The sequence below is a fragment of the Ylistrum balloti genome, unplaced genomic scaffold (genome assembly GCF_031769215.1).
Source record: "Ylistrum balloti isolate Yb309-2 unplaced genomic scaffold, AGI_CSIRO_Ybal_v1 Utg369646, whole genome shotgun sequence".
NCBI classification, from domain to species: Eukaryota; Metazoa; Mollusca; class Bivalvia; order Pectinida; family Pectinidae; genus Ylistrum; species Ylistrum balloti.
Genome location: NW_026781904.1, coordinates 1055145 through 1081413, shown reverse-complemented (window position 1 = coordinate 1081413; position 26269 = coordinate 1055145). Strand labels below are relative to the sequence as shown.

The 26269-nt window shown below is 36.6% G+C and overlaps 1 protein-coding gene across 1 annotated transcript; it reads right to left on the bottom strand.

Moving 5' to 3' along the window:
* Positions 1–224: 224 nt before the first annotated feature.
* Positions 225–23521, bottom strand: LOC132555223 (sodium- and chloride-dependent creatine transporter 1-like). Its single transcript, XM_060219576.1, has 13 exons — positions 23398–23521; positions 15565–15696; positions 14578–14848; positions 13509–13641; positions 12880–13014; positions 12527–12630; positions 11424–11548; positions 10886–10998; positions 8928–9059; positions 6396–6495; positions 1863–1963; positions 1363–1530; positions 225–335 (listed from the first exon to the last, which is right to left on the bottom strand). Exons 1-13 carry the CDS (start codon positions 23519–23521, stop codon positions 225–227), a joined length of 1749 nt encoding a protein of 582 aa, XP_060075559.1.
* Positions 23522–26269: the final 2748 nt, after the last annotated feature.

Here is a 26269-nt window from a genome sequence, read left to right as displayed (position 1 = left end):
GACAAAAATATAACAAAAACAAACTGAAAATAGAGCACAAACGTACTTAATGATCCTATGTACTAATCCTTAGCTCTAGGTAAGTCCTTATATCTTACACCCGTTCGTGGTTTGACCAATGCAATCTAGAAAGTTTGCTGACATCTGGCAAATGTAGATAAACAAAATAAGTTACTTTGACAAATCTTTGATTTATTTCTTTGTTGGTTTAATCCTTTCGTCTGTTACACGAAGCCATTTTCACCATTAAGATTCAACTCAACATCTTTGTCATCAGGGTCAGATGACATCGCTGGCTTCCATTCATCTGTTGGCTTCAGTGATTTGGAAAATCTCTGAAAGGATGAAAACATATTAGATAATTGAGGAAATTACGGTATAACAGCTCCGTCTGCTGAGACATGGAGGATGTATAATAGTGTCTTCAGCAATAACAAATATAACTCACAAGAGTGTCTAATATTTTACGAGCGCGCAGCACAAGTAACAGATTCAAAAATATTAGACACACAGGGAAATATGTTTGTTAATACTGGAGACACTATAAGATATTATAGTTATTACATTTTCGCTACCAAAAATAGCCAAATTACTGGCATATTTATGACAGACATAAAAGGAAAATAATACTATGCTTTTCGCGAACACTACTCTTTATAAATCCGCAGTACGTGTCATGATATAAGCGTGTTTTTTTAAATCCTTAGAAATATGTAAGCATAAAACTAAATTGTCATGTAAGTTAATTTTTATATTCACTTATTCCTTATTAATGTCACTAACAGACGCAATATGCAGTAAAACTAGTGAATAATATCATTTCATAAATAATATTTCTCTGTATTTCTACATCAGTTAAAGACCAAAAGACAAATATAATGTCTACAGCAAGCGATATGAGATCTGATGCAGTCAAGAACAAAGTGCTGAAAGCAGAAAAAAAACTGCTGATCATAAAAGCGTATACGTCGGACCACTACTTATTCTAGAAATCAAAACGCCGGCGGAAAGGATGATTTATTTATCAGGGGTTTGATATCAAACCAAAATTAGAGGATTAATAGCCCTTTTTGGCATATCTAAGATTTTTACTTACAAAGAAAATGTAATTTTTGCCTGAAAATTAACACATTACATTTTTATATCAAGATCATATTCTTTCAATGTAGCAGCATCTTGAAACGGAATCTATTTTCCCACAGCTTTGGGTTTAGATGCGGTGGTTATTTATCAAATGTGAAATAAGGAATACGAATGTGATGGGGATAATTTGCTACCGTTTACAAAGTATTAAATTATGAACTGCGGTTGGTCTAAATCTTGTACGCAGTGAATAATGATGACGTGCAGTAAAAATGTTACCTCCCGTACACTGCCTTTTAGACGTCTAAGTGTGAGGTACATGGTTATAGGAATAGGTATCAGAGGAAGAAAGGCGATAATCCAGCCTACTCCTATAGACCAAGCAGGGTAGGGTCTCAAACCATAGGTCACAGGTTGGTGATTAATGACACCAATCAGCCATAGAACCTGCAAAAGATACGTCAGTTACACTGTTAAACTATTCCTTCGTCTGGTAGTGTGATGCGATATTCATGATGTGATAAGCACACAGATGGACAAACACGATGATTATACTCACAGTGATAAGGGAAACGATACCAATAATATATGAAACAGTAAGATGATTATACTCACAGTGATAAGAGGGGAAACAAATAGTATAGAAAACTGGGAGATAATTATACTCACAATGATAAGAAACGATACCAACGGCATAGTAAACTAAAAAATGATTATACTCACAAGGATAACAAGAGACAATATGAATTGTATAGCCATCTGAGATATGGTATATTTACAGAAATGAGAGGAGGTGTGACGAACTTCCACAGAACCTTCCATAGTTTATTAGGCTGATACCCAATCATTGCTTCGATGTCCTTGTAGAGGCGGTCAGCACCTTGAGTAAAATCATTCTAGTATAACAGCTGTCGACAAAAATAAAGGACGATTCGTTTTAGTAAAAACACGATTTATGAAAAGCGGCTATTTAAAACTATTGTAGGGTGAGGTTTACAGAAAGACGCTAATGCTTGTAGATATGTGATTATATGAAGACATGTTGACAGTACTGTAAAATCATGTATTTTCGTGGGACTAAATTTTATGGGTTATATTAAAATACTATTTCGTGGATACTTGATTTCTTAAATAAGTAAACCCCAATGATTCTATTTATAATCATGTAATAGGTGACATTGATTCGTGAATAATGAGTACTCACGATATCAATAAAAATAAAGAATCTTGACAATACATGATTTTTAGCATCTTACTCTTTAGATCGAAGCAATGAGAGCAAAATATCAAAAAGACCAGGATTAAAACTGAGTTCCGAAAGGGTTAGCGTCTTCTGCTTCGTAGAAGACAAGTGTTGTTCTTGTCAATCCAGAAGGTAATGTTTTGCTATCAAATAAGTAACAAGAACATTAAAAAGAACAAAACACACGTCCTACTTACAAGTTACAAACAGATTGATCAGGGTCCGTATTCATGAAAACATTCTCATGCTCAAGCATAGATTTTGTGCAAACTTTTTTTTATAATTTGTCTAAATCATATAAAATAATACAAATGTCAAATATAAACATGGAATGTTACTTTGATTTGAAATCCCTATTTTTAAATCTTTGGCAAAATCAGTTGTATTTATTAATTTTTAACTTATGCAAGACATAAGGCTTGGGCACAAAATTCATTCTTGAGTATGAGAACGGTTTCATGAATACGGGCCTCGATATAGCCTAGTGATGTTATAGCGACCACAATAAAATGCATAGAGAATAAAGGAACCTCTTTCCAGCTAAAGTTAAAGCAGGATATAGAAAGCTGATTGGGAATTTATGAATGATATTATGGGTCAAAACTTTGCACAATAATGTGACTGCCTCTATTAATCAAGGTGGCAATGTTTCGAGATATGAACGTGGTGGTCGTCAAGGAGATCCTATCGCGCCATGTATTTTTATACGCTGAGTTTGGTGCAAAAGCTTGAAAAAAGTTACCATTAGGTAATGTATATCCAAAACACACCGATCTTTAATGTGCAATATTATGAAAACATTGGGTTGATTCTAGATAGGTAAAAGAATCACTGAATGAGTCCATTGATATACTAAATAATTATGTTAAGAATTCAGGTTTAAATATCAATACTGGCATGGCGCAAGTTATATGGATAGGTAGTAGTATTATGAGGTGTTCTACTTAACAGAACTTAATCGGCAATGTGATTAACATTCTTAGGTTTGGACTTCTAGGTAGATCTCACTTAAATTCCTAAAATGAATTTTGATAAAACCATTAAGATTTAAAGTCCTTGTTTAAATCTGTAGTAAACGAAATTCGGAACCATTTGCCAAGATAAATGTTTTGAAATCCTTATGAATTTCACAACTTATTATTCTACCAAATTCATTAGAAAATAATTATTACACAGTTGATCTTTTTCATAATTTGAGTTTCTATGGGTAAATATAATACGATAAAGGAAGATATGTTTATTTGAAATTGCGTTGAAGGTAGGTGAAAGATGATTGATTTAAATGTCTTTATAGATTCCTCAAGCTAAGCTGGGCAAGGAAAATAGTTCACCCCAGTGACAAATGGATTCTACTTTTAAAATCATTTATTGATCTTAAAGAAATGTATAAGTGTGCGAATAAATCAACTAGTTTTTGTCTAACTAATTTCACAAACGTATTCTGTAAAGATGTTTTTAATTCGTTGAAAGATCTTGACTGTAACCTTGACTGAGTAATGAGACACACAGAAAGTTGATGACATCTCTTTGATATACAAATATTTTAAGATAGTTAACAATGGATGTTGATGTTAAAAAGTGGAGGAAAATAAGATTTCATTTTCATTACTATAAGCTCCAAGTTGCAGTGGTTTCAATTTAGAATTATACATCACATCTTAGTAAATCATTTTTCTTCATAAAAGAGTTATGAATTATCCTTTTATTTACTCTTTGTAGTTTGACGCAAGAGAAGATAATTAATCGTGAATGGAAACGCCTAAAGCTTCAGATACTTCTTCAGAGGTTTGAAACTTTGCTTGCTGTTCTTTAAGTACAAGGACAAATCTATCATACATGATCTGAATGATGAATGAATACATTGCCCATTTTTATGGGTTGGGTTGGGTATATTGAGCTGTTTCTTTCCATGAGAGGCTCGCTAAAACTATTTCTAAATAATACTCCGTAAAGACTGGTTATATAATACTGATGCAAACTAAGGCTTTGTAAATGTTAGGTATACGAATCTGTCACCAGTTATGCATTGGTAAAGGTTGGGTAAATTAATGTTCTTCTAGTTAAGGCTTATTTAATGTTAGTTATAGAACACTGACTCTAATGCACCAGGGTATCAAGGTTTTACGAAAACTGTGTCCAGTTAAGGATTAATATAAGGTGGTTACAGGAAACTGTCTCCAATTAAGGATTAAAATATTTTGGTTACAGGAAAGTGTTTCCAGTTAGGGAGCAATGTAAGTTGGTTACAGGAAAGTGTTTCCAATTAAGGATCAATGTAAGTTGCTTACAGGAAACTGTTTACAGTAGATATTCACGAGATTTTTTTCCTCCTTTTCTTTTTTATGTAAGATTACTAAGACAATTGTTCATCATATTTTTATTACTTTGTGCAACAACTTTGGTGATGTTTCATTTTTACCATGATAATTGTCGATTCCAGCTCCATGGATGCGGAATTGACGTGGGTGTTTATTGGTATGTTAATGGGAGAGGAAGAACACTAACTAGTTATAATTCACATATGCAATATATTTCCATTCCTTTGGGTAACCTAGGCGACCGGTATTCGATATCCCTATTCGATTGCTTATGAAAAGGCATTCTGAGATTATTAAAATATTCAGACACTTTGGCCGTCGTTTCCTTGTTCTCGATATTTCTTGAAAGGCACTGGATCTTTTTTTTCAAATTATATGGAGTTTTATATACGTTATTTGTGAAAAGAGATTTTCATATATATAACGAAGAGTAAAAATCAGAGGAAAGAAAAGAAAAGAAATGAAAAGATTAAGAGAAAAAATAGAGATCAAACGACGATGAATCTTTCCCCATTGACTCTCGTCTACTAGTTGATCACAACGATTGTTTTATGATATCTACGTTAAAGTGAATATGAAAAGAAATATAATCATAGTTGAAAAGGCATGTAATCATCAGAGACATGCCACAGCAAAGGGATTATATATGTTTAAGATCTTGAGGGGTGAAGGTTTAGTTTGTAACGCGCATGGATAACGAGAGGGTTTAAAAAAATAGATTGACTCTTTTTAAAGTTAGTAGGGTTCTATTGATTTAAGGTTACATTTAGAGAGGTCCTATTAATTAAGCGTAAAATACAACACGAAAATACCAATATGTTAAATATAATCCAAACTTACATTTGAAAATTTAATAAAAGTGGCAAATTATGATAGAAAGAATTACGTGGAGACTCCTGAAAAGTATATGGAGAATAAGACCATGTGTTCCGGAAGAGTAAGCGTCTTCTGCTTCATCGACGACATCCGAACATGTAAATCATGGCCAATCCAAGTAAGTAATATGACGTTCTCAAAGGGTCAACATTAGAGGGGACCTATGAATTACTTTCGCTTTCTCTACCCCATGGAACATGCCATGGCAATATTGAAAGTTCCACGTGCGACAACTTGTGGAGAATACGAGAGGACTAGGTTGATGTACACGAAACGAATTTCAATGTCGCATAACGGTTTATTGTAATGGCTTTGCAACTGGGTGTCGCTCCATTGTAATCTCAGAGAGTGAAAGTGATCGTAACCCCTGGAGTATCGAGAATGGGTCAAAGTTAGTGTGTGTGTGTGTGTGTGTGTGTGTTGTATTTAGGGTTAAAGTAAGCTAGACAAGTCCTAGGAATTCAGAGTCAATGTTAGATGAGCCCCATGGGTTAAATAAATTTAAAATGAAAAGAACTATTATTTGTAAACATAACAAATTACCATGTAAAAATGCATAACATGAAGGTATGAAACAAATACATATAATGTCTATCTAATTTTAGTAAGAATACATTTATTAAATAACATTTGCAAGAAAAGCCCAGGAGTTTACAACCAAATGCCGAGGTCAAATTTACTTCTTACTTATGTCGTTTAAAACTCTTCTGGTCGAACACTCTCTCGTTATCAAGTTATGATATTGAGATAAAGTATTTATTTCAATAGTGTGTGACAATAAATGCCAACGGTATAGAATATAATATGAACGTAATATTATCATATCTTTACTACATTTCGATTTATTTATTCACAGCCTTTTCATTATGACATACCGTATATCCAAGCTAACACGGTGGCCTCAACCCCTACAAGCAGCAGGATTGACAGACTAGCTAGGTACCAGTCGGTAAGCTGAACGGCATACATACCACCCTGAAACAGTGATAATGTAAAGTCCACCATTCCGTTATATACAGCATTACAAGATAGCTTAATGATAAGAGTGAAGAACTGAGTCGGAGTCAGAGTGGAAAACTGAGTCGGGGTCAGAGTGGAGAACCGAGTCGGGGACAGAGTGGAGAACCGAGTCGGGGTCAGAGTTGAGAACCGAGTCGGAGACAGAGTGGAGAACCGAGTCGGGGTCAGAGTTGAGAACCGAGTCGGAGACAGAGTGGAGAACCGAGTCGGGGACAGAGTGGAGAACCGAGTCGGGGACAGAGTGGAGAACCGAGTCGGGGTCAGAGTGGAGAACCGAGTCGGGGACAGAGTGGAGAACCGAGTCGGGGTCAGAGTGGAGAACCGAGTCTTGGACAGAGTGGAGAACCGAGTCGGGGACAGAGTGGAGAACTGAGTCGGGGACAGAGTGGAGAACTGAGTCGGAGTCAGGGTGGAGAACCGAGTCGGGGTCAGAGTTGAGAACCGAGTCGGGGACAGAGTGGAGAACCGAGTCGGGGACAGAGTGGAGAATCGAGTCGGGGACAGAGTGGAGAACCGAGTCGGGGACAGAGTGGAGAACCGAATCGGGGTCAGAGTGGAGAACCGAGTCGTGGACAGAGTGGAGAACCGAGTCGGGTACAGAGTGGAGAACTGAGTCGGGGACAGAGTGGAGAACTGAGTCGGAGTCAGGGTGGAGAACCGAGTCGGGGACAGAGTGGAGAACCGAGTCGGGGACAGAGTGGAGAATCGAGTCGTTGACAGAGTGGAGAACCGAGTCGGGGACAGAGTGGAGAACCGAGTCGGGGTCAGAGTGGAGAACCGAGTCGGGGACAGAGTGGAGAACCGAGTCGGGGACAGAGTGGAGAATCGAGTCGTTGACAGAGTGGAGAACCGAGTCGGGGACAGAGTGGAGAACCGAGTCGGGGACAGAGTGGAGAATCGAGTCGTTGACAGAGTGGAGAACCGAGTCGGGGACAGAGTGGAGAACCGAGTCGGGGTCAGAGTGGAGAACCGAGTCGGGGACAGAGTGGAGAACCGAGTCGGGGACAGAGTGGAGAACCGAGTCGGGGTCAGAGTGGAGAATCGAGTCGGGGACAGAGTGGAGAACCGAGTCGGGGACAGAGTGGAGAACCGAGTCGGGGACAGAGTGGAGAATCGAGTCGTTGACAGAGTGGAGAACCGAGTCGGGGACAGAGTGGAGAACCGAGTCGGGGACAGAGTGGAGAATCGAGTCGTTGACAGAGTGGAGAACCGAGTCGGGGACAGAGTGGAGAACCGAGTCGGGGTCAGAGTGGAGAACCGAGTCGGGGACAGAGTGGAGAACCGAGTCGGGGACAGAGTGGAGAACCGAGTCGGGGTCAGAGTGGAGAATCGAGTCGGGGACAGAGTGGAGAACCGAGTCGGGGACAGAGTGGAGAACCGAGTCGGGGTCAGAGTGGAGAACCGAGTCGTGGACAGAGTGAAGAACCGAGTCGGGGACAGAGTGGAGAATTGAGTCGGGGACAGAGTGGAGAACTGAGTCGGAGTCAGGGTGGAGAACCGAGGCGGGGTCAGAGTGGAGGACTGAGTCGGGATCAGGTGATGGGAGAAACGTTTCTTGCAAATCGATATTAGGATTTATGTATATATAGTGTACATACCATCTAATATATAGAAAAAATATATGCATATGAATGAAATAAAATAATATATATGTAACCCTGGTAAAATACTAGCCACAATATACCACTCGGTAATAGAGAACTTCTCTTTAGCTCGATTGGTTGGACGTCAGACTAGTAAGCCAGGGGTCCAGAGTTCGATCCTTAGCAGAGGCATTGAAATAAATAATGACCCCTGGTACATATAAATAAGTAAACTGTAAAAAAAGTATTTTGTAAGTTTTGATATCTTTTTATATTTTTTATTTACAATGATGATGCTAATGATTAATGTATTAGGATGTTATGTTGATGATGATGAATTTTTGATGATGATGACAATAAATGTATCATCATGATGATGAATATCAGGATGATGCTAACGGCGATGATTATTGCAATATGTTATATTTCATATAAAAATGAAGTGGAACCCTGGACTGAAAATAAATATATCGTTCTTCAACAATATTTCGCAACATTATCAAATAACACACAAACTCACTTAAGATGGAAAATGTTACGGAAGTAATTTGGAAATGAGACATAAAAAGTATAATACACTTTATAATTTGTGAATTCAATGATAGAATCTGTTTAAAATCAAAAAAGGATTAGTAAAAATGATTAGAACTATTTGCTCGGACGACAAGCTCTTGGAATTGGCAATAGTTGCGTCCAAGAAACTCAAATATTGGTATAAACCGATCATTTCAAACACATGATGATCCCTGATATAATACTCGAATATGCCACTCTATACAGATACATGTGCCTACATCTACTGACCTGCGCAGTGAATACTATCCCACACACACCACTTGCCAATATTATGCCTGCTAGAGTCAGAAGTCGATACCTGCCGAACATGCCCGGCCAGTTGTCGGCTAGTCCTGTATAAAGGAGTTGTATGTGGACAATCTGTCAATAAAATGTACATTCTAATTAAGTATTAACTTGTATCAAATGATTGTCTCCTTTATTACAAATAGTGCAACGCCCCTCCTTGTAACTACTAATATGATGGTCTCATTAGCTTCTGACATTGAAAGTTTGAGCGAGGAAAGAATGACCATATCCCTGATAAAATAAACCGGAGTCCTGGGAAAATTTCACTGATATATACATCAAGAGACATGAAAAGAATTAAAGCACCTTGAATAGGTTACCTGAGGGACCTGGAAAGGATGATCTCATTGATAAATTGAACAAGGGACCTGAAAAGGATGACTCCATTGATAGACAGAACGAGGGACCTGGAAAGGATCATCCCATTGATAAATAGAACGAGGGACACAAAAAGGAGGATGCCATTGACTCTGGAAACACAGAACGATAAACGGAGAGATCTGGAAAGAATGATCGCACCACTATACGTTTCTCAGCACTTAATAATCAATAGCGAGACACGGAAAGAGTGATCGCTCCACTGAAAGATAAATAGAGGAACCTGTAAATAATAATTTCACCACTGATAGTAAATCTGGAGTGATCTGGAAAGACTTCTGCCCTCACCTATTGATAAATTGAAACACATGTAAAACAACCATTTCACCCTGATAGATGAATAGAGTGTAATATGGAAAACATATTTTATCACTTATAGATGTATCGAGAGAGTGGAAAATAATTATCAATTCACTGTTAGGTAAATCGAGAGGTCTGGAAAAAACATGTCGAAACAATGATGGATAAACCGAGTGACATGGAAAATTATCGTAAAAATGATGGAAATATTGAGAGTCCTGGACAAATTATCGAAACAATGATGACGAAAATGGAGAGACCTGGAAAATTATCGTAAAAATGATGGGAAAATGGAGAGACCTGGAAAATTACCGTAAACATGATGAAAAAATGGAGAGTCCTGGAAAATTATCAAAACAATGATGAAAAAAAATGGAGAGACCCGGAAAAATAGTACAAATAGATTCAAGAAATAGTAGCAGGAATTCGCAGACAATCGAACGTTTATTCAAGAGAACTTTAAGGAAGGTTCCAAGCATCGAAAGTTGATTCAAGAGATCTGGATAGGAAGATGAAACCATTGAAAGTTCATTCAAAGATCTGAAAAGGAAGGGTGAAAGTATCGAAAGTTGATTCAAAAGAACCGAAATAGAGGAATCACACCGCGGAAAGCAGATTAAAAGGAGCAAGTTGATTTAGGAGATCTAAAAAGAGAGTTCAATCTTCGAAAACTAGTTCAGACCATTCGAAATACATACAAGACATCTGTTAAACAAAGGATTAGACGTTTAACCAAAATATCTGAAAAGTAAGATTCGTTTCAATGAATGCATCCTCGATACTTCAGGGGTTACGTTCTCTGTCACCCTCTGCACCCTTGGAATATGTCATGACGATATTGAAAGTTCCATGTGCGACACCTTTTGAACGAGACGAAAATATTAGTCTGATCTTTTGATGTACATCAAACGAATCTCAAGTTAGCATAACAGTATATCATAATGGCTTTGAAGTTAGGAGTCGCTCCTTCAATAGGAGCGTTCCAGCCTGTGATTGGTCAGTTTTATTTCTTCTCGAACCAATCGAATTACTTCGCTTGTGCCTTCAATTTTGCCGTGACATATTCCAGGGGTGCAGAGAGCGAAAGTGGTTGTAACCCCTAAAATGTAGAGGATGCTGTGAATCTTAAATTAAAGGTTCTGAACGAAAACGGTCAAGAGATTATCAAACCAGAATGAAACGTTAAGAACAATGTTTACGTAAGTCACGGAGGTGTTTACCTGGGAGTCAAGTCCGACAGTAAACAGCATAAGGAAGAAGAGAGCCGACCAGAGTTGGGGTAGCTGTAAGGTAGACAACGCCTCAGGATACACAATGAATGCCACGCCAGGACCTAAGTATGTATGCAACATATACAGTCTTTTAAACATTATGATTTGAATTGAAAAATAGTCTATTATGTTACATATATTTGGTACAACAAACAATACAGGGCTCAATGAATTTTATGCAAGTTTTGCTTTTCCTGTTGCTGTCATACCTGGTTTTATATATGAAGAGGAAGTCTTGTTAATGCTAATTCGTTGTGTCTGATTGATGAAATGAATAATAGGAAATGTATGCAACTTAAGGTGTTAAATAACTTAACATTTAATTACTTAAAAATTCTCGATGAGAGCAAAGACTTATATATACAGTATATTCTAAAATGAATGAGTTCAAAAATGGTGCTAATTCTATCACTGTCAAGATTTATTCCCTACCTCATACGTCGCTATCGAGTGAAATGTACAGTATGGTTATATCCACATTAATTACCTTGCTCTACGACTTTCTCCATCGGCAGGTTGGCCTCCTGTGCCATGTAACCTAAGGTCACAAACACTACACATCCAGCGAACCAACTGGTGAAGGCGTCACATATCGGGATTATAATCGCATCCCTGTAACAATTGGTACTAATTAAATCTGCACCACAAGTCTCCTCTACTAAATGATATCAAGTGCATCTTATTTTTCAAATTCTAAGATACTGATGCATGCAGTAAATATTGAATCAGCTTTACATTACATGGGTATTTAAAACTGTTTGATAATATAATGTAGGGTAGAATATAAAATAGAAAGTATAGAACTTAAGTTAAACAATAAAATTACAGAATATAATAATAATTATTATATTTTAGGACACTCTTTCACTACAAAAAAAATAATATTTCAAATAATATCGAAGGAAAAAGTGGATTTAAAAAAAAAAAAAAAAAAAGTTTGCCAAGAGGTTTTGCGAAGTTTGATTTAATCAGTAAAATAAAAAATCATCTCAGGATACTATGAAAGTGTCAGGTTAACGTGATTTTGTGAAGTGTCAGTATACCTTGACTTGGCCAAATGTCGGTATACAGAGACTGGGTGAAGTGCCAGGCTACCGTGATTAGGAAAAGGATTGACAGTGTATGACATTGTTTAATGTTTTAGGTTATTTGTGATGGACATTTTACATTGATGGATAATGAACGATATCCTTTTATGCTTAATTTGTTTATGTTATTTGATGTAAAGCGCTTTAGTGTAATCCTAACGAATTAGATAAGGCGCTATATAAATTTAGTATATTATTATTATTACTATTATTATTATTAAAAGTGTCGGATACTGTGACTTTGTCCAATGTCAGGCTAAAAGGATTAGGTAAATGTCGGTAAAATGAACAGACATTGGGTAAAGTGTCAGGTGTCGGTACTGGCTAACGTTTCAGATACCTCTGATGAAGTGTCTGTGTACAGAGACTGGCTTAGGTGTCAGGCTACTGTGATTTGGTATAGAGAGATAAAAATAAATGCACTTTTGAAAAAATCTACCTCCTTCTTTAAAAAAAAAATGTTGACACATGAAAATGAAAATTTGGTGTCAAGGATACCTACCTATAAATGTTGTTATGAAATTTGTTGTGGCTGGCCAACAGGATCAGAGCACTCGAAGATAGACTTAAGGAGTAGAATGTTTGTGCCGCTGCATCGACCCAAACCTGTAGAAATCAATCTTGAACAATATGGTACACATCTCAAAAAAAAAAAAAACAAAAACAAAAACAAAACAAAACAAAAACCAAAACCAAAAATCATTTTAACGTTATGGAAAGAAACATGTGATAATAGTAATATCAGACAGACTTGCTGAGGAATGAAAGATTTGATGTATGTTTCTAAATTAATGATAAATAAATAGCGCTGTGTTTGTGGAATAAGTTAAGGTACAGAAGCAATCAATTATTTACGGATAATTTAGAAAGCTCCTTCCATCTCGGCTTCATATAGTACTCCATCCCCTGTAAGGATCCAGGAAGAGTCATTCCCCGTATAAGTAAAGCCATGAGGAAAACATAGGGGATTGTCGCCATTACGTACATCACCTGATAATACAAAGGGACAGTGTGGTAAGATAAAATATTTTATCATTTCCATCGTTACCCTGAGATGTGTCGAGGTTTCACAATAATCATTTTACCCTGTGTGAATATCGTAATTCATTCGAACTGTTGTGCTGTTCAGAATATACATCTGTACTTGAAACTGTTCTACGATTGTCTTTTATATGAAAATTACGAAATTGATTTAATTATTGGACTGCTGCATCTCCTCGACTAGATTTTGACTTTTCTTTCGATAACTCTGGATTTTCCTCAGTAGCCTCCTAGGCTTAAGAATTTAGGCCTTTAGCATCACTGACGAGTCCTAGAAGGACCAAAGAGTTGTTTGATGTAGCACCTCTAAGGAGTTCTAGAAGGGCGAAACAGCTGCTTGATGTAGTTTATTAATTGTTTGGATCTACTGTATCTAACTATAAATTATCAAAATGTGCTAATTACTTGTATACCACTTGTACTGTCTTGTTGACTGATACTACCTTTCCTGATGAGTGAATTCCTTTTATGAGACAAAAGAAGATGACAATTGACGTGGCCAGTACACCCAGAAGTAATTCCCAGCGGATCGTACCAAAGGTCTGAATGCTCTCTGTCAGCTGCAGTACATTGTTTCTGTAATCAATGACACAGATATTGACCATCATTACGAATTGTTATTTTATCACTTAACATAATTATCATATTTATTCTGATGTTATATCAATGAACTGCTTTGTAATCATGCATATAAATATAAACCAGTGATAATGATAATTTTATACCAATATGCAATATATTTGTAGATGTTGTTATGCATATCGGACCAAACAGATAACATTAATGTTTTATAAACTTATAGTCAACACGATATATTTGTTGTCGTCATTGTGTATGTCGTACCAAACAGATAACATTAATGTTTTATAAACTTATAGTCAACACGATATATTTGTTGTCGTCATTGTGTATGTCGTACCAAACAGATAACATTAATGTTTTATAAACTTATAGTCAACACGATATATTTGTTGTCGTCATTGTGTATGTCGTACCAAACTGATAACATTAATGTTTTATAAACTTATAGTCAACACGATATATTTGTTGTCGTCATTGTGTATGTCGTACCAAACTGATAACATTAATGTTTTATAAACTTATAGTCAACACGATATATTTGTTGTCGTCATTGTGTATGTCGTACCAAACTGATAACATTAATGTTTTATAAACTTATAGTCAACACGATATATTTGTTGTCGTCATTGTGTATGTCGTACCAAACTGATAACATTAATGTTTTATAAACTTATAGTCAACACGATATATTTGTTGTCGTCATTGTGTATGTCGTACCAAACTGATAACATTAATGTTTTATAAACTTATAGTCAACACGATATATTTGTTGTCGTCATTGTGTATGTCGTACCAAACTGATAACATTAATGTTTTATAAACTTATAGTCAACACGATATATTTGTTGTCGTCATTGTGTATGTCGTACCAAACTGATAACATTAATGATGTTTTCCCTAATACATGGGTTAATATTAATGTTTTCTTACTCCCAGAATTCCTCTGGTGGAGTTATATGTGACGTCATATTCAGATCGCCCAGGTAACCAGTTGTTGAAATATTTGCTAACACTGTCGTGGTTCTGTTGATCACCGTCTCGGTCCTCACTGAACACATCGGCGTATTCCACTCATTATCGCATGTCGCCCAAGGGATCACGGAGAAAAATGAATGTCCGAAGTAGTAAAGTGTCCAAGAGAGGATGACGCCATAATACGTTCCGACAATAAATGTCAAGGTCATCATTCCATAACCGATTCCTGTATAGAATTAAGATTTTTTTTACTCGTAGTTAACAACAACATACTATTTTTCGTGATTTTCTTTTCAAACGATCCAATTATACTTTTAACGAATGAAAAGTTCGCGATAATAATGTCGAAGGATATCTATACATACATGTCTCATTATTTAGGATTATTTTCGCGGGGATGATATTTTCGTGATCACATCAATGAACCGCGAAATAGCGAAAATATCATCCCCGCGAAAATAACCGGAAATAAGGGATCTAAAGTTGCATACCTTCTGTTAGAAACATCGGATCAGAAATCCACTCTCAAGTAGCTTCACTTTACATTTCATCATCTGATAAAAGCCATCACCTTTTGTGTATGTGTCATGGAGTGTGTGTGTTTGTGTATGTGTGTGTGTGAGGGTGTGTGTGTATGTGTGTAAGGGTGTGTGTGTGTGTGTATAATGGTGTGTGTGTGTGTCTGTGTTTGAGTGTGATGGTGTGTGTGTGTGTGTGTGTGTGTGTTTGAGCGTGATGGTGTGTGTGTGATGGTGTGTGTGTGATGGTGTGTGTGTAGGTGTGTGTGTATGTGTGATGGTGTGTGTGTGTGTCTGTGTTTGTGTGTGATGGTGTGTGTGTGGGGTGTGTGTGTATGTGTAGGTGTGTGTGTATGTGTGTAAGGGTGTGTGTGTGGGGTGTGTGTGTATGTGTGTGTGTTATATCAATTATAACGTAATTTACCTCTGAATAAAGGACAGCATTCCCACACTTTCCCTGGTCCTAGATTAGAGTATTGGGCGTACGTGAACTGAAGGAAGACACACGGAGTACCAATGAGGACCAAGAACAGGAAATACGGGATGAGGAAGGCGCCTGTCAAGTATGTAAAAGATTGTAAAAAAGACACACAAGTGAATAGCACATTTTAATACAAATCGAGAGTTAGAAACTGTAAAGCCAAACAATGAATTCAACTGTATCATACAGCTGTTTCGTCCTTCTAGGACATTTACAGGGTTGATACCAATGTTCTCTTCATGTACGACAAGTATGGTGTCACGACACCATGTTATACTGCCCATAGTTTGCTCTATTCAACGCCATTCTGTCCCAATTAATAAATTGACTGCCACTCTGTCGCCATGTCAAGAATCCCATTCTCCGGGTTGCCTCATCTACGCCCGTTACTTGCCTGTGTGCTATTGGCTGAACAGTTCTGCACTTGCCTAACGTTCACGTATTTCCTTTGATCAGTTTTATACACTATATCAGATATATAATCCAAACATATTGTACTGATACTATATCTGTGGTAAAAACAATTCCTGCTGAGAAATGAGTCTTATTATCCTGATGATAATGTAGTTTTGTAAGGGGTGCTTATACATCGATAACAGGGTAATGTAATGGGTGTTGTTATGTTGGTGATTTAGTAGTTATATTACTGGTTAACAATAATAGTGTAGTTAGATAAATGAGACTGTTTTGTGATGAGTGTTATTGCACTGACAACTAACTAGGTATGTTATTACATGGATAATAGGGTAGTAATGTTCTGGGGTTTATTACACTGATAACAGGGTAGTTATGAAATGGGTGTTACACTGATAATAGAGCATTTGTATAATGAGTGTTACAACACTGATAACAGGGTAGTTATGAAATGGGTGTTACACTGATAATAGAGCATTTGTATAATGAGTGTTACAACACTGATGACAGTGTAGTTCGATTATCGGTGTTATTACATTTTAGTTATTACAATGAATACAAGGTAACAAGGTTATTTATAATGCGTTGTTAATTAATTGTATTTATTACACTGACAACAGGGTAGTTATATGATGTGTTATTACACTGACAACAGGGTAGTTATATGATAGATGTTATTACACTGACAACAGGGTAGTTATATGATGTGTTATTACACTGACAACAGGGTAGTTATATGATGTGTTATTACACTGACAATAGGGTAGTTATACGATGTGTTATTACACTGACAATAGGGTAGTTATACGATGTGTTATCACACTGACAACAGGGTAGTTATATGATGTGTTATTACACTGACAATAGGGTAGTTATAGTTATACGATGTGTTATTACACTGACAATAGGGTAGTTATATGATGTGTTATTACACTGACAACAGGGTAGTTATATGATGTGTTATTACACTGACAACAGGGTAGTTATATGATGTGTTATTACACTGACAATAGGGTAGTTATATGATGTGTTATTACACTGACAATAGGGTAGTTATATGATGTGTTATTACACTGACAACAGGGTAGTTATATGATGTGTTATTACACTGACAACAGGGTAGTTATACGATGTGTTATTACACTGACAACAGGGTAGTTATACGATGTGTTATTACACTGACAACAGGGTAGTTATATGATGTGTTATTACACTGACAACAGGGTAGTTATATGATGTGTTATTACACTGACAACAGGGTAGTTATATGATGTGTTATTACACTGACAACAGGGTAGTTATATGATAGATGTTATTACACTGACAACAGGGTAGTTATATGATGTGTTATTACACTGACAACAGGGTAGTTATACGATAGGTGTGATTACACTGACAACAGGGTAGTTATATAATAGGTGTGATTACACTGCAAACAGGGTAGTTATATGATAGATGTGATTACACTGACAACAGGGTAGTTATACGATAGGTGTTATTACACTGACAACAGGGTAGTTATATGATAGGTGTTATTACACTGACAACAGGGTAGTTATATGATGTGTTATTACACTGACAACAGGGTAGTTATATGATAGGTGTTATTACACTGACAACAGGGTAGTTATATGATAGGTGTTATTACACTGACAACAGGGCAGTTATATGATAGGTGTTATTACACTGACAATAGGGTAGTTATATGATAGGTGTTATTACACTGACAACAGGGTAGTTATATGATGTGTTATTACACTGACAATAGGGTAGTTATACGATGTGTTATTACACTGACAACAGGGTAGTTATATGATAGGTGTTATTACACTGACAACAGGGTAGTTATATGATGTGTTATTACACTGACAATAGGGTAGTTATACGATGTGTTATTACACTGACAACAGGGTAGTTATATGATAGATGTTATTACACTGACAACAGGGTAGTTATATGATGTGTTATCACACTGACAACAGGGTAGTTATATGATAGGTGTTATTACACTGACAACAGGGTATTTATGTAATAGATGTTATTACTTGAGAGTTGACGTCATACCTTCAGCATTGCTTTAGATAGTACATCAATATTTTTTTTACTATGATTAACCTTGACTTATTGATATAAACAATACCATTGTATTTCGCTTTCCATCTTAGCCATTCTGCATTATAGAGTGCGGTTCATGTCTGCAAGGACACACGTGTGGATTTTATCACCATTACAAAACATTCATTTGCTACACGGAAACCTGTTTATGGACAACTAGATGAGATGAAAGATGAAAACAAGGATGGCATTCCGAACATATTTTATGTCTTGTGTTATACAACATGGTGTCATAAAATGTACAATAAGTCGCAGGCTTTGAATAATTTCACGCCAGGTAATGTGAATAAGATAATTAAAAATATGCGTTAACAGTATTTATTACGTCCCGGTCTTGTGGTATACAAACTGATAGCTTTAAATAAAAAGAAATATTGAAAGGGCCATAAAAGAAGTGCACATTCTGTAAACAAGCATTTTGTTACTTTATCTACATTTGAAAAAAACTATGAATATATAAGGAAGAGTATAAGCATAAACGAGCCTACATAATGTTATGCAGTCCAATAGAATGTTTAATGGTGAATAGGTTATCACACCCTATGCACCGACGATTATCTTCACCTTTTAATATATATAAATGTGTAAGGTAAGAATGGCCCATCAGAAAACGGGCAAGGACAACTTCATATCGATGGTTGTCTCTAAAGCATGGATACCATTCATCGACAAAAAGTTTTTTTCGGAATGCAATCTATTATCGGTATTTTGATTCAATTCTTCCTACCACCGAGCTGTTAAAATTATTTGGTAAATGGTTTAAAATCAGTAAAATGAAGTTTGAAAACAAAAGGTGGTAGCAATTAAGCTTCCTTTTCGGCACGATATATTGCCTGGTATTCCCATGTGCCAGGAAACCCAGCAAAATACAATACGAAAGTTTGAGACAAGTTCATGATATATAGTATTAATGTTTCACGAATGAAAATATATTTGATATTTCTATTGCTAAGGCTTTGTAGTACAGGAAGAGAGTCTGAATAGATAACAGCTCTCATTAATTTGTTTGAATATGTTCAAGGGCGAGGTACATGGTCTCCGTGTAAATCCTTCTATTATTCATATTTTGCAATAGGTTTTTTTTTTTACCGAATTTGAGTTTAAATTATATCTGTTGACATTTTTTCTTGATTTGATTTATCACCGTGAACTGGAACCCAAACTGAAATCATTCCACGCAGGGTTACCAATGGAAAGGGGTTCACATTGACATTCTATGACCATTTACACCCAGCAGGATGGGCAACAAATACAAAATTCTGGCTAACAGCCTAGTAAAAACAATTCTGTCAACGTTTGGTTGCCCTCTACAGATCCACACGGATCAGGGAACTAATTTCGGGAGTCAACTTTTCTCAGAGTTAAATGAACTACTTAAGAACTCTCTTCCACCCTTCCTCAAATGTCGAACAGCTAAGCGAACAGTGTCGCAAACAATCCGATGTTGTATCAACGGTAAAGACGATACGTGTGGCTATTTCCTACGTCCAATCTAGATGGCGCTCCACGCCATTGAACACTGAGATACAGGGTTCATCCCCGACACGATTATGTTGGGTTGAGAAACACTAGACCACTGGACTTGTTCTAGGGACACCAAATCCTCCAGGAGACATAGAACCCTACGAATGGGTAAAACACCTCCAGGATTCTCTTGCGGAAGTTCACAATACTGCTAGGCAACATGTTGGGAAGAATCAGAGACACCAGAAACGAGACTATGACGTTAGGGCTACCGACAATTTGTTCAATGTAGATGTGGCCTACAAAAGGGACTCCTCCACCAAATTGGGGAAAATCTCCAAGTTGAATCCTCCCTAGCTGGCGCCATTCCTGGTTGTAGAACACCAATCAGGAACTGCAAAGGCTCAAAATGTTGCTACCACGATAGACTGAAACACTATATTGGTGGATCCATCCCTCTGTAGTTACAATCAGGAGGAGAACAACGATCAATCGAATGATGTGGAAAGCCTTTCAACAAGGGAACCATGTGCACCTGCTCGCGAAATCGACCCCGCGTGGCCACGAACTACTCGCTCGAACCACTAAGGGTCATACCCTGACAATGGAGAGAGTTCCGGCGAAGAATCATAGGTTCCTGTACCCCTCAACAACCTGGAAAGGTAATCAAGGGTTCCCTGGAAATTGGACAATTAAGTCCTTTATTGAGAAGTAATGACGAACTCACGTGGAAAAGGCTTCAGCCAGTGTAGATGGATAGCATAGGTTTATCTTAGCTGTAAGAATCTTAGACCTTAAATTTAGAAATTTAAAGGAAATATTCCCAGCCATAAGACTTGGACCTTTCCCACCTCAAATATAACACCTAGTAGGGTATACCATGGTGTTACTGTATAGCTCTGCCAGTAGGTTAAATACGTCACTGTATAACAGTTCGTAATGGTTCCTGTCTTAAGACCGGAACAAGTGTGGGTGTTAGCACTATCGTGTTATCTTCCTATAAAGGCCTGTGCCTCACGACTTGGGATATGGAATATCAGAGGAATTAACATTATCTTAGTATATGTCTTATAAGGGCTAGCCTTCTGGACAGAAGCAGAATAGCATTTACTCGAATCGTTAAGTTAGACCTCCTTTCGCCATTGCTATGCACTCTTTCCTTAAGGATCTTGTCTTAATATTGGAACCTATGGAGGGTACCAGCATAGAAATATACTCCTCACCAATGTTCCTGTCTCAAGACTACGGAACCTGTTGGGAGAAGCCTTTTTGTTCGTCAAAGTCTATATATAGTTTTTGCCCGTCGCAAAGAGGGAGGAGGTAGTAGCCCTTGGAAATCCTATAATCCAAATAGTATAGTTAATTTTGATAGAATGAAAGAACTGGAACTGTAGATACAGATTAATAGGTTGACGGACTGTGTCACTAATTGTATGAAAAGGGTTCTAGCCCTGAACTAGAAACCCATATATTATTTTACACTCACTATGAGGGCTATTGGATTGTGTATGTCGCTTAGTACTACAGAATAGACATAGGAACAAAAGAAGTCTCCAAGCATAGAGAAATGTGTCTCAGCACCATGTCATTTGATGCGTCCCATGACTTGCTCGGTTTGGGTAGCGTCACGTTAGCAAAATCTACGTCACATGACATTTTTACTATGCACTCCACTTTTATGGTGACCTTGTACACAACGCTCTGGTAATTTTCATGTCCCTTGCTTAGCCGTTGTGGTTTTATACACACCTCACACTGTATGTTACATGATTTCGCTAAAGTGAGTTAGATTTCATGTACTTCGCTAGGCTGTTACTACACTTTGTTTGTTAACAGAATCTCTCTAAAATGAAGTAATTTTCATCCCATTATTTGGCTCTGTTTAATACTACATTGTGTGTTTTTTTTAATTATATCCATCGACTTGATGTTGCAGTTTCATTGATAGCATTTAAGACTAATCAATATCCTACAGAACTCCAGTCACTGTAATAGAAAAATGATTTGTTTCGTTTTAATGTTTAAAATAAAAAAATAAATGTGCCCGTATCATTTTATATATACATGTGATTCAGGAAGTGAGATAAGCCTTTTTATCGTCTGAAATAAGATACTGATTTTATTTATCTCGCTTTTATCCAAATAACGATAGCAGCAAGTATGAAAACTTAAAGGTATGTAGATATCCATTTATGAAGATTTGTAAAGCTGTCAAACTATTTGGTATTCCCGCGGATCAACAGGTCAGGGGCATACTGTTTTGTGCTGTCTGTTTTGCTTGTCTGTCGTCAACTTTAAGCTTGCCTATAACTATTGCATGGTAAGAGGTAGAGATTTCATGTTTGGCATATGTGTTCATTTAACAAGAAAGTTCCCATGGTATCCACTTTTTTCAGTGACCTTTTACCTACATTTAAAAACTTAAACACTGTTCTTAACTATTGCACAATTAAGACACGGGTGTTTCACAAATTAAAAATAAACACATAACTTTCACATTAACCGAAGAAATTTCAGAAGATCTTTATAATATAATTGATTATATCTATTCTTTCTTTTCAACCGTCCACATGTTAATAAACCTTGTTTTATTTTCGCTGTATAACAGCACTTTTGAGAAGGGACATATTTTATGAAAACATATTTTAAAACATATTTCTTCTACAATAAGTGAAGGAGACGTTCCCATGGATTGCAATGTCACCAGATATGGACCCGATTGAGCATGTTTTGGAATCCTATGATGTCAATGCACAAGATCCAAAATACAATTGGAAGAGGCATTGATTCTTGATTGGCATCGGCTTGCTCAAAACACACTTTGGCGTCTGCGTATGAGATAAAGAACATAAGAATGAACCAGAAATGTGGTGGCAATGCCCGACATTGGGATTTCCATACCCAATAGTAACCTTTAATTAATCTCCTTGATCAGGTAACATTCTGTGGTAATTTGATGGCGTATCTGTTCCAAGGAGACAATAAAAATAAGACTTTCTCTAGACTTTTGCTATGACTTTTCAGCACGTCTCGTTAAAATAGTACTACTCTTTCGGTTCTTTTAAATTCTTTTCCTAATGACCGAGTATCTGCCTAAAGATATTTCTATATACCCTGTTGAATTGCCATTATTTTTCTTCAACACAGCGAACAAAATTAAGCACAACCTATGGCACAGCGGTGTGATCGCACAACGTTAGACGATGTGCTCACGGTGTGTTCACGGGTGGAAAACTACACGAAATTTAGAATGACCAGGAAGGAAGTGAGGGATAGTATTTATTTTCTAAATAGATAAGAGTATAACCAAGCCTGTAATTAGATCAAATATTTACACTTATTCTTTGTAGGATTGACATGTAGATATACAAAATTCGGCCTGAATAGTTATATAAACTCGTTATGGTTTTGTTTACATAGAGGCAAACATGACCAGTCTTAATTTACTGACACTTATTACATATACAATATATGAGTAAAAAAATGGACGTCTCTTTTTGTCGTGCAATAAATCATCTAAACGGTCATACCGTCAGAAAGGAATATCTATATTCATTACTTCTGCATAAATCTCATTTTTCTATAATTTTGTAAATAAAAAATATACTTAAGTAAATCTTTAAATTGACCTAGCTGGTATGTATCAGGACCTGTCACGCATTACATTTGACATTTCTATTTATTTGGATAAGGCAGTGAATTTACCCCCTCCATTCTTGTAACAAATATATGGAAAAGTAAAGAAAACATTTGTACATTTTTTCTATTTGGATCAGAACTTACCTCCTCCATTCTTGTAGCAAATATACGGAAACCTCCAGATGTTTCCAAGACCAACTGTTACACCAATACACGAAAACAGGAATTCCAGACGGTTTGACCAGGTGCCACGGTCCGTACTAGCCATTTCTAGCTCTTAAATACTGTAGAAGATGGTTAGCTAGTTACTAGAGTATCCTATTTATGCTTCGTCAGGTTTTTCTCGTGATGTTACAGTTCACTCTTATCTTTATACGTGCTACTTATGGCCATGTTCTGCGAAGTATACATATGAATGTTATATATCAAAACTAGTATCCTGTGTAGCTACCCGTCACATTGGATACGGTGTGTGACTCTAGCTATGGAATGACAAAGATATTTTGAATAGTGTGTTATAATAGGTAAATCCATGTGCTGTGAAGTGCTACATGTGTCAACTGCATATCACAAATGGGATAACTCCTGTGATGCTCAATGACTGAAGTTCACTGTTGTAGTTATTGGTGACTTTGGTGTATCATTGTACAGCCGGGTGTGGTAAAGAGATGACGTGATGGATGTCCGTAGTGTAATGTTGTAAATATGGGTTACTTTGGTGTATTTTTGTGATGACGGGTGTCTATATTGTAGAGTTGTAATGATGTTCTGTTGTGGTTATGGTTGTCAGTGATTCTGATTGGCATCTTCGTTGAATTTGGAGAAGAGAACCATTGGCATACCTGATTATTTTTGCCCTTCTATTGACCGAGTTTTTCTCATAAGAGGCTGAATTTATTAAAAAGCTCAGCAAAACAAAGTCCTTTAATTTCTTTTTTTTTTACAATGATGACGTCATTAGATACCAAAATATTTAATTACATCGTTTATCGTATATACCCAACAAAACTGGATATGACTAACTCTTCTACATCAGCCGCTTATCTCGATCTTTTTCCTAGTATAAAGCCAACATAGATAACTTTACATCAAGCTGTATGACAAGGGTGATGATTTCAATTGCCGTATTCTGAAAAGATGCAGGCCGATTATAACTATTGGGAGTTTTTCGGTAATCATAGTGATCTACTAAAGAAAACAAAAACTGACTCTTTGCAATATGAAGTGGGGCGTCAGTTTTCCTGTTAGTTACGTTATTGAATACCTTGTTTACATTTGAGAACGTGACATTACTTCCTTGGATAGACCACGATTTACATGGCTTGTGTCGTCGATGAAGCTGAAGACGCTTCCTCTTCTGGAACATCGTATCTAATTCTCCTTGTACTCTTATTCATAGTTTGCCCTTGTTTTCTTGACTTTGAGTCTGGATAATGATTATGTTCACGTTTGTATTTCGTTATTGTGGTGTTGGGGGTGGAGCAATGTTGAAAAGACAAGTGCCTGTGGGTAAGCGTTAAAGGGATGGAAATTTGTGGTGTATTATTGTGGTGATTGGTGTTTGTGGTTTAAGATTATAAAGATGTCTGTGTTGTAGAGCTGCAGTGATAAGTGCATTCAATGTATAATTATAGTGACAGGTGACTGGTGTAATGTTACAGTAATGAATGATATTTGATAGATATTTGAAGTACTATGGTGGTAATGTGTGCTGTGATGTAATGATGTTTTGTTGTCAGTGGTCAACGGTTGCAAAAGTAGGTGTTTGCTGTGAAGTCCTGTAAAATACAAGTTTAGAGTCCTTAATGTTTGACGCTATTAACTTGTGCTTTTTCAGGCCAGAAATGTCAATGACAAGTCACGAGAGGATGAAACAGCTGTTTGATGTCATTTAATACATTATCTAGCGCCTCTTTATTTAATTTTAAATTTGCATGGAATGGTTCTATTAACTCGTGTGTCTTTTGTACAATCCTTGAGAATGCAGGTAGCAGATTCTCCGGGTGAAATTTTGGTCCCCGAGGTTTGCCGTAATATACACGTCATTTTTAATTCTATCAAATAGTGGCAAGGTTAGAAATATACACATGTACTTGACGTTCGGTTAAAATCGTCATATGTATGGGAATTACATAATGACTGATTATAGGGTATATACATCGCCCTCTGTAGATTTTGGCATTTCTTCGATCATTTTTGGTTTCCCTCAGTCTTCTAATTTTCAACATTAGGCCCTTCGTGTCACTGACACAGCTTTGCGATGCATTTAATTCATTGTTGTGGTCATTGTCTTCACAGTATCTATTGCTAAGTCATCCTTGGTATATCAAGGGTCAAGATCGCTTTCGCTCGCTACAACCCTGGAACATGTCATGGCATAATTGAAAGCACAATCGAAATAATTTGACTGGATTTAGGAGAAAAAACATCACAGGTTGATACACTTCTTTTGAAGATTACAAAGAAGCGACACAACTTCAAAAATATTCGATATAGCGTTATGTGACCTCGAGATTCGATGTACACCAAAGTATCGTTTTAAACTTTTTGCCCTGTCTACATGGTTTTAAAATTTGAACCATCAGTTTGCTATTAGAGCGAAAGTTATTATCATTATTATCAAAATCTTAACGGCCCGTCTTAAATAAAATATCATCAACCGGTGAAAGACAAAACGATCCAAAAGAAAATGACATCAAACAAACTAACGGTTAAAATACAAAGACTACATATCTGAGATAGTTGTATTATCACAAAAGATTAAAAATGGTAAGTTATATTCTATTATATAAACCAACATCTTTAAGATAACATAGAGTTTTAGAAATCTCAACAGTTTCAAAAAGGGTCTTTAGACTTGTAACGTTACGATGAAAAAGCGAATGTGGTCTCAACTCATGTAGTATCGAGGGTGTTGATAAAAAATGTATTGAAAGAGGTTATTCAGCTTTATGTCTTATGTACAATTTATGTAGCTAAGGGTGTTTTTGATGTAATGTTTAAGTAACAGATGTGT

What these genes read in the sequence shown, in the direction of transcription:
- LOC132555223 (XM_060219576.1), bottom strand. Translation starts at nt 23,521, where the DNA reads ATGGCTAGTACGGACCGTGGCACCTGGTCAAACCGTCTGGAATTCCTG. An exon ending in ATGCTGTCCTTTATTCAGAG is followed by an intron (nt 14,849 to 15,564) that starts GTAAATTACGTT and finishes AATTCTATACAG; the next exon opens with GAATCGGTTATGGAATGATG. An exon ending in TTTCATAACAACATTTATAG is followed by an intron (nt 11,549 to 12,526) that starts GTAGGTATCCTT and finishes CAATTGTTACAG; the next exon opens with GGATGCGATTATAATCCCGA.